We start from the raw sequence: 9,741 nt of genomic DNA, 5'->3' as shown, positions 1-9,741 counted from the left end.
GTTCTGGCAGACTACTGCGTTGCTATTGGCAGTTCAATTTGTTCTAGGAAGTTAGTCACAGTCACCAAAAATCAAGACAATATTTCATATGATCATTAAAATCTAAATAAAAAGAGAACAAAACCTGCACATACAGCAGAGTAAAGGGCCATCAAGTCAAGGAAAAAGAAAAAAAAAAAAAAAAGAAATTTCAGGAAGACAAAACCATGGCACATATTTTAGCTGGTCAAAACGACTGCTATTCTTTTTGCATAGAATAACTGCGGTAACACCACGATATGGTGGGAGCTACCCTGCTCGACTATTCAGAGTGTGGAACACTAGCCATTCCTCTCTGCGCCATCTTGGTGGGTGCTGGATATTATTGAACACAACTGGAATACTCAGGAAACAGAAACCACTGTTCATAAGGCACTTTGATTTAATCCTTTTAAAACTCTGTAGGCGTCGGTCTCGCTTCTGATCCTCGCTAGCTTTTCAAGGGTTATGACTGTTTTGGTCTTCGTCTTCCTTCCCAATCATATCCAAGGTAACAGCACTTTTTTTTTTTTCCTCACCCACTCAGTTTTTTCCGTTTTCCCCTCATACTGTTTTAAACGTTTTTTTTTTTTATTTTGTTTTTTCTGATTTTGTAACTGCAAGTAAAGTATCAAAAGCTAAAATTGCCAAAAATAGATTTTTCAATTTTTTTCTTTTCTCCAGCACCCTGTAAAATTATCTATGTTTTGTTCTCTTCTGTATTTGTATATGCAATGACAGATATCTACATTTTTATATATTTATATATATTTATATATATATAAGACGTATGTATAAAGCAATTTGAACAGGCAGGCATGGCTTTCACATCCTATTTTTTCTTGAGAGAGTTGAACAAAAGATCGTGGGCTCGGGAGCTAGACTACCATCACAGGGAGGTGTGACACATTGTGGATGCGCTTCTCGATGGTTTGTCATGTGTTCAAAAAAAAAAAAAAAAGGCTCTCAAATTTGCAGGAAGGCTCAGATTATGCCCACCTGATGTCTCAACGAAAATTTAACTGAGGTTAAAAATAAAAATACACACAAAAATTGGCCAGATGTTGAGATGCAAAAACGAAACATAAACACTCTTTTGGCAATGAGGCTGATGAGACAACTCAATACGGGAACCAGGTGTCATGACAAAAGCATTTATGTACAGACCTTCAAAGTGCCCTTTCCCCTAGCAGTGTACTGTAAATGAGTAGCGTGTTGATTTAGTGTTAATTATCTGCATTCACCTCCTCAGAAAAGAAAAGCATTAATGGGTGAAAAATCGTCTAACTGACTGGCTGTCTGTTCCAGCTGAAGGCAGGCACCACAAATTCACACCTTTCCAAACTCTAAAATCACAAAGAGAGCCCTCTATGAGACAGATGCATAACTGCAGATATATAATTCACTGGAAAACCCTTTGGCTAAATATGCACACTTAATACTTTTTTTTTTGTCTTTTCGATCACAGCTCAGCTAACTCATCAAGATTTCTAAATACATCAGGCACTGTATAACGGATGTAGTGTGGATGGGGGCGTAGCAATGGTCAGTGGCTAATAAGCACTGCTCCAATATCCCCAAAGCCTCAGCACACCCTACTTTCATCGTAGTATTAATTAAAAACACACACACACAAAGACCCATCATCCCAAATAGTGACCTTCCCATCTTGCCCTTCATCATTTCTTACTTCCTGCTGCCTGCTTCAAACATCAGATTGCGTTTTGTTTTCCAGAGATAACCACCTGCCTTATTTGGCTAGTCAATTTAAGCAAAGCTAATTAGTCAAATATGAACAACAGAAAAAAACAAAAAACAAAATCAAGTGGAGAAAATGACTCAAAAGTATAAGAACAAAAAGAAAAAAAAAAAAAACAAGACAGAAAGAAAAAAAAAAAACAACAACACATAAATCATAAAAAGCTCCTTTTGCAATCCTTTCAGCCATGCTTTTTTAAAAACAGACAGAAAGCTGTTTGGAGGTGCACACCCAGAATGTGTCAGCTCATAATTACATCTTAGAGCTCAACAACTGCACTACATGTGAAAAATGACAGAAATTAAACAAGTTAATGTGAGTGTACGTTCTCTTTCCTTCTATTTCTTTTTCTCTCCCAGTAGGCGGGTGGTTGGAACAGGGTGGGAGCAGGTAGGGGCTTTGACATTCATGTCATTACTCTGAAACCAAATGGTTTGCGTCAAATAGATATTGAACTTTGATTCATACAAGTGAGGTCACCAAATTCGAGCAATTGCAGGAGGGTGGGTGGGCAGGTTGGGGTGGGGGTCTTTATTGCTATATAATTCAGTGCAGATTTATGAGTAATACCACAAACACATCCACCCAGTATATGATTCATGAAGAAAAAGAAAGAGAAAGAATGGGAATTGAACTCAATGAACAGAGGGAAAAAATGAATATTACACAACTTTGTTGGGTTTTGTTGTGTTTCTGTGAAGATTCTGCGTTGGTTTCTATTTTTTTTTTGTCAGAACGTGTTAGGGTAACTGTACGGGCAGGCGCCTCTCTCTCTCTCACTTGCGTCCGAGAGGCTAGCAAAAGGCAATTACCAGTTAACTGATCAGCAGGCAGGCTTGGGGCGGCTCGTCATTGGGTGAAGAGTTCAGAGGTCAGAAGGTCATGTGTTAGTTGCCGGTGGCGGCTAGGTGGTTAGAAACAAAAACAAAACAAACAGAAAAAAAAGATAGAAAGGATATTAGTGTCAGCAAGAAGAGACTGGAATGACATCATTTTAACAATAAAATGAATGCAATCTCTTATGTCGCCCCCCCCCCACCCCCCTCCCACTGCTTCTAAATCCCTTGCCAATGTGAGATGAACCCGGCTAATCTCATTATAATCATGACGTTGTCACGTCATGATCTCAAACTACTAAAGCCCCCACCCCGAATCAGGTAGCTTGGTGGTTTAATTTAAGCGCACATCGCCCCCAAAACCAAAAAACAGAAGCAAAGAGAAGTCGAACGGACAAACACAATAAGAAAAACAAAAATCTAGTGTTTTAGTGTCTGTCAAGTTGGAGTGCAAGTTACAAACAGTGTGATTAGTGGTACGGAGACTTAACAGTAACTAATGTTATGTGAGGGATAACTGTGACTAGTGGTAAATGTGCAATGAATAGATGAATCGATGTTTTCCGATTCTTTCTCTTTATTTAGCAGTATATTTTTATAGAATATAAATATACACAAGAACCATAAATACATTTGATATAAAATGCTCAAATATAAAATGACAGTACCTCATGTACAACTGAAATATTAAAAATGTATTTTAGCTTTATTTCAATCTATCTGCAATACACTGGAGAGAATGCAAGCTACCTCAGCTTATGTCTGTGCGTGTCTATCTTCCATAGAAAAATAAAAATGCAAAATAAATTTAAATCTCAAGGTGAAATGGTGCCTGGTAGCAGCATGGCTACTTGTCTTCTGCCTGCTAGGTCTCTCAGATACAGTATAGAAATGCTTCTCCTTTTTCTTTGCTCCTTATGAGCCGAGGAGATAAATCATGTATGGGAACAAGCCTGCCCCATTTTAGGCTCTAATCTCACATCAGAGGAATGTCATTATACACCTTCAACACTGCCTGCTAAGTACTACCTGTCCTGGCTTCACAGCTGCATGAACCAAAAGCTGTTAAGATCACTTTTGCCTGAGCTTTGACATATACACAGTCTGTATATCCTGTATATGTTAAGTACTAAATGTAAACAAAATGTGCAGACCACAAGCAACCATTTAGCTGGTGTGTGGATGTATGGGGTAGGAAAGGTGGTGGGGGGAAAGGAAAACAAAAAATACAATACAGACAATATACAAATTCCCAACTAAGGCATCGAGGCATAATAGGCATAATAATCATTGAAATTCATCAGTCAATAGCAGAGTGTAGCTAAGAGACTAAACTGACCTCTGTCAGCGGTCACAATCCTTTGGTAAGGATGGACCCGCGTGTCATGCCGTCTCACTTTAGTAGCCATTGCACCTAGATTGTAACAGGTCCACAAGGTTAGAAACCATTCACTTTGAGCAGGGGAAAAACAGTCATCTTTTACAGTAATAACATTCACATTTTTAACCATTATCATTGTAATGCTTGGCTAATACAACAATACACAGAATAGCAACATAATACAGGTTATAGTACATATACACACACCAAGCGTAACTTTTCTTTTTTTTTTCTCGTTTACGTGTAGAAAAATGCAGTAGAAAAAAAATAATACACCTTTTTTGGAGTTTAACTTGGTATTTAAAAACGCATAACTTAAGTACGAAAATTCCACAGTGCTCAGAGTTACATGGAGGACTCTTTGAAAAGGGGACAGGCAAAGGGTACAGGCTCCTGGGCTGTCTGGAAAAAATAATGTGATTCTTCCTCTGGGATCCAGAGGGGGATTGAGAGAAATTTGTCTCTTTATTTTGAAAGGTGGGGAAATCCAATACAGCTCTGATGGTAATTGAATAGTGCCAGACACCACCTGCCTCTCCCTCTCTCTTTCATTTTCTCTTTCCCTCTTTCACCATTTCTCTCCAGGTCAATCTGTTCACTGGCGGCAGAGGCTGTCATTTTCCTCCAATATTTGTCACAACTGATTTCTTCCCACTGCAGTGCTTGATACTGCCTCCTGTACACGACACAAATAGACCGTTCGTGTGACAGTGTGTGTTCAAGTATCACAAAAATTAAACACGTGCAGGAATTAAGACAAAGAAATCAAGGCCTCCCAGCGGAAGAGGGGACGTGTGAAAGATTCTACAAGGATTTTGTTTTGGCATTGTCAAGTTAAGAGTGAGTTTTGGCTTATGACTACACAGCCACCTACACTATCCCGAAGAAGCAGATGGCCTGACATTTCCTTATTCTAAGACAAGCCAATGGTGGCTAGATACAGTAACGCGGGCAGCCGAGCCAAGTGCATGAGTGTGTGTGAGTATGAGAGAGAGTGTGTTCCACAGGGCCCTGCGTTGCTGAAGGCACCAATCGATAGTGTGAGTAAATAAAATGCACTAAGCTGGTGTAACCCTGCAAGTTAAAGAGAGAAAAGCCAGTCAGCTGGCCCTGTCTGTTCTACACATGACTCCCAGAGGCACCTCAAATACAGAGGTCAGCTAAAATCACACTTGTGTCTACTACTGCCAGATGATGCTGCGGACAACATTAGGATAACTGTGTCCAATTAAAGCTGAAAAACAACTGAAGAGGAAGGCCTCTTCTGTCTTAATGTGGGAAAAAGGACTCTCAGTATAACATATGGTGTTCATATCGGACTCCATCTCATCAATAGATGTTCAGTTGTGTCTTTGGTAGCAGATGAGTTGAGCTTAAAACTTAATAACAGAACATACCGACCCTCCTATTGAACTGTACTCCTGACATAGAAACTAAGGGGAACGTCAGGTATTAGCACGGAGCTGAAGTTCACGAGGAGTGAAGCTAAGACAATGGAGAGATGGGAAGGAGGAGAAAAAAGGGAAGACTGGAGGAATTTAATGAACATCCCCAGTGGGAGTGAGAGAGGGACTATTTACAGGCATCAAGGCCTGCCTGCAGAGAACTGCACAGAGAAATGATTTCAAAAGCTGCAGAAATCCGAGGGGATCTGCCGCCAGACTGAATATGCCTCCAGGCCAGTGCATGAAAGGGTTAGAGAGCAGGCTGCGTGTATGTGAGCGTGTTTCTGTCAGCGTGCCTCATTTCACACCGAGGCAAGTCCTCCTATATCAACCTTGCAGAAAAGAGGCGATGTAAACCTGAGAGCATAACTTTTGGCCAGGGCATAACTAAAAACAGTGAAGCAACCTTAGTCTAAATCATAAAAGAGAACTTTCCAAGAGCCTAGCCCTCACAAGGTAATTCTGTCCCCCTTTGCCATTTTAATACAGTGTCCATATGAGCCACATAACTGGTCATCCCATTACCGAGAGCTTCACCAGCACATCCACTCTGTGAGTTTGTCTGTTTTTGATCCTCAGGTGGACACGACATATTTACCTTTCAACAAGTCCTGACTGTGGCTCATGGAAGCCGCGTCGAGCACCCCAGCTCCGGGGTAAAACAAGCTGCCCTCCTGTCCAGGCTGGCTAAAGTTGGCCGCTGTACCTGCTGCACCTATGCTTCCCCAGGCTCTCTTACCTAGAACCCCACTGTGCTCGATGGGGTACTCCAGCAGGGAGGTGGGTGCCAGGGCGTAAGGGTACTCATAAGGGGTGGTGTAGATAAGCCCGCCATCCGGTGTGGGAGGCACCAAGGTGGGGGTGCCATTGGGCAGCATGGCAGCCATCTGAGTGGGCCGGATGAGGTTCATGATGGGGGCCCCAGCTGGTGTTGGGGGCCGGAGTGCCTGAGGAGGCAACACCTGACCAGTGGGGGCCGCTATGAGACGGGGGCCCTGAGCAGCCGCTGCTGCCGCTGCAAGAGAGAATGCAAGGGTGGCTGCCATAAGCAAGAGAGCGAAGGACAGGGGCAGAAAAGTAGAAGAAAAGATAAAGTGGTGTGTAAAAAGAGAGTTGTGTTGTGTGGTCGTAATCACAGATGAACAGTGAAGGGTGAAAATACAAAAGGAGGAAAAGAAGAGGGAGGGGGAAGTGGCAGGTAGAGGAGGGGAGGGGAGCAAAAGGGAAAATTAGTCCATGCAATGATCATGGTGGTGAACCACAAAAGCCACAATCTGTTGCAAAAGAAAAAGTCAACATAGCCAAACAAAATAAAAAAATGACCCGTCACACCAAAACACAAGAAGCACAAAATGCAGCTGTCATCCCAATGCATTCAAAGCATACAAATCACCATGGCGGCTACATGTTCATCTACTGGAAATGGCATAGGTGAGTGTACAACGACACACAGGCCAACAGAAATGGAGCGGCTGACGACGTGTGGAGGGGAGTCACTCAATGACGGTTTCACAAAAGATTGACCGGGAATTTTGGTGTGAATATGAACATCACCCCCATCCCCACAGTCAGCAGTCCATTTAAGTTGGATAACTTACAAATGAACACACAAAAATCCCTTTTCAAGTGGTTCTGCATGAGCGTGTGCTGTGAGCCGTGCCACACAAGCTTCCCCATAGGCAGGTCAATTAAATCAAGCGCTAACTATGGTTAGGTGGTGGGCCAGTTCATCATGGCTAGAATTGGGCAGACATTAAATAAGGGAAATTAAACAGTGAAGTGAATCACTTTGACTCTCATTCCATAAATTTGAACCCAAGTATATAGAAAAACCCAGTTTATGATCATTGAATGATAATTAAAACATAACCACGGGTCCAGAGAGTAAATGCAGTACTAACTTTAAATGTTTGGGCTATATATGATTTATCAAATCAAAATCATACAGGTGATTATGCATTTAGAAATGGCATTTGGTGCTTAAGGAGCAAACAATGCACGTGTGAGCTAGTGACTAACATGCAGAGTTGAGCAAGTGGAATACAGCAATGTGCTAAAAAAGTTTAGAGTCCGCCAACAGCAAGTGATACAGAGCATCTGGATTGTCGAGGAAGCGGGGGGGAGGTGGAGGAATGGATGAAGAGGAAAGAAATATGGAGTAGAACGGAATGGAAGCTGTCCTACTCGTGGTGGGGTAGGTAAACATGAATTGTTTGGAGAGCTTGAGAGAAAGAGGTCCGCTAGAGGTCAGAAATAACATGATGTATGTACACAGGAGATCTGACTACACATTAATCTAATGAAGGTAAACAGTATTAGTTAATGAAAAATACAGAAAAAATATGTTTTTTTAGAATTAAGTTTGGTCTATGGAGTTAAAAGATTAGTCATGTATGGTGCAAAATAGATGGACTGCGTAAATTGTGGAAATGTGTGTGTTCCTGGTAGATCACTTACGTGTTTTGATGTTGTTGTCTCTATATGTCCCGTTGAGAATTGCTAACTCCATCAGTTGCATCTTCTTCAAATTGTCTTCCCCCTCCGCCTGCGAAAAACAGAAACTTTAATGTCCATTCCCAATAATACACCACACACTAATTCGAAACAAGCTGAGGCCCATTTACAGGTCGATTAAAACAATCCACAAGACGACCATTTCACCTAACAACATGCTTGGGTGTTGTTAAAAAGCTACAGTGGGGCTGCTGTATCATTTAGACACTACTACATGTCATCTGTTCTCCGCAAGCACCAGTTGGATTGGGTTTAGGGAAACAGAGATAGAGATAAGCTAAAGTGCTGTTGTCATGGCAGAGTGCCTTGTTGTTACTAAAATGCTGACAGAGACATTAAGTCTGGGAATGCATATTCATAATCCATATCAGAATGATAATTACTGTAATTTTCTTTGCTCCCTTGTGCGCAATCAAATGCGCAATAACCGCCCTGGCTAATGTCAGTCCTGTCAATTAATGTTTGGATAAATAAATACAAAAGCCGCAGCCACTGTCATTATCGCCAAATTAGGGGACTGAAATTATTCACGGAAAGCAATTAAGATAGCACCCCTCCTCCCACGCACACCCATCCATTCCTCCCCCTTTCCTTTCTGCACCCCCTCCTCCATCCCCCCAAAACTCCATTTCCCCTGAAGCTACCGAACACTCAATAACCATGACAACACAAAAGCCCCTGTGATTTTCCAGGCTGTACATCATCATTTAAGCAGGGCCTTATGTGAATTACTCTCCAAACTGAAAGGTGGGAAGACAGGCATGCGAAGCCTTGCTGACCTCAAATCCACTTTAAGTGAACTGTTGATTTCATGCCTTTTGTGGCTAAAAGGTAAACTTGTGATGCCTCTTCACGCATCGTTTCAACAGAGAAAGGTGGCTCGTGCACATACACTCTGCATGTAAACACATCATGTGCGCACAGAGTATAAGGCAGACCAGCCTGTTAGAGGCGGCAGGAATAGAAGCAGGAAGGCCGATACTGAACCTTCCTCCTCTTCTCTTCTATTCCATCTCTGCGTGGAGTCTGTCTCCTGGACTAAGTTTAACAACAGCCTGCCGCTCTATTCAGAGGACGATAAGGAAAGAAAGACGTGGAAGTGAAGAGAGAGAGAAAGGAAAAAAGAACGAGGGCTCAGAGTTAAGCCCTCCCCTGAGACTCCTCTTCAACACAGCCACAGAGAGAGGAAGAGAAAGAGCGAGGTTAAGCAAGAGAAAAAGTGACAGAGGCTGGTCTCCCTTGACTAAATATAAGGCAGTGGCTTCAGAGCAGTCACAGTATTCAGCTCTGTGTGTGTGTGTGTGTGTGTGTGTGTGTGTGTGTGTGTGTCTGTCCAATGTTTAGTGTACCACAGAGCTGCCAATTAACGAAGCAAGGAAATTCTCTCTACTGCTTTCTCTCCTTCGCTACCTCCACTGTGCTCTGTCTCTTTTCTCTTAATGGGGAAGTCTTGAAGCACAAAAATAACACCAAACGCTACAACACTTTTTCCGTGCAGCGACACACAAAAGGCGAGTGGAACGCAAACACTAGTGATGTAACATTCATGATACTCAGCAAATGGCTTTACATGGCAAATGATTACAATCAAATAACTCATTCTGTTCCAAGTAACATGGTAATGTACAAATGTGAATCCAGTATTGTCCATCAAAGCGAACCCTATTCTACTGTTATCCAACTGTGCATTCCTAAAAAAATGTAAACCCAATTTTCCTAAAACATACAGACAACCACACACACCCAGCCAAGTTTCTCTTAAGTAGTTGCCATGTCCTGTTTTGTTCC

The 9,741-nt window shown here is 42.0% G+C and overlaps 1 protein-coding gene across 9 annotated transcripts in view; it reads right to left on the bottom strand.

The window, feature by feature from the left end:
* Nucleotides 1–1,116: 1,116 nt before the first annotated feature.
* qkia (QKI, KH domain containing, RNA binding a) overlaps nucleotides 1,117–9,741 on the bottom strand; it is a 75,090-nt gene continuing 66,465 nt past the window's right edge. Inside the window, exons 5-8 of one of the 9 annotated variants that reach the window (XM_076749409.1) lie at nucleotides 7,897–7,984; nucleotides 6,179–6,478; nucleotides 3,953–4,027; nucleotides 1,117–2,681 (exon numbers count right to left, since the gene is read on the bottom strand). In XM_076749409.1, the coding sequence (XP_076605524.1) occupies nucleotides 2,665–2,681; nucleotides 3,953–4,027; nucleotides 6,179–6,478; nucleotides 7,897–7,984 (480 nt within the window). In that variant the 3' untranslated portion in view covers nucleotides 1,117–2,664. Of the gene's footprint in view, nucleotides 2,682–3,779; nucleotides 4,060–4,226; nucleotides 6,479–7,896; nucleotides 7,985–9,741 lie in introns of those variants that run through there. The other 8 variants (XM_076749405.1, XM_076749410.1, XM_076749403.1 and 5 more) reach the window with 8 other exon arrangements.

This window comes from Chaetodon auriga, chromosome 14, assembly GCF_051107435.1.
Source record: "Chaetodon auriga isolate fChaAug3 chromosome 14, fChaAug3.hap1, whole genome shotgun sequence".
Classification (NCBI taxonomy): domain Eukaryota; kingdom Metazoa; phylum Chordata; class Actinopteri; order Chaetodontiformes; family Chaetodontidae; genus Chaetodon; species Chaetodon auriga.
The sequence above is the reverse complement of the archived record's forward strand: the minus strand, read 5'-3'. Positions and strand labels throughout refer to the sequence as shown.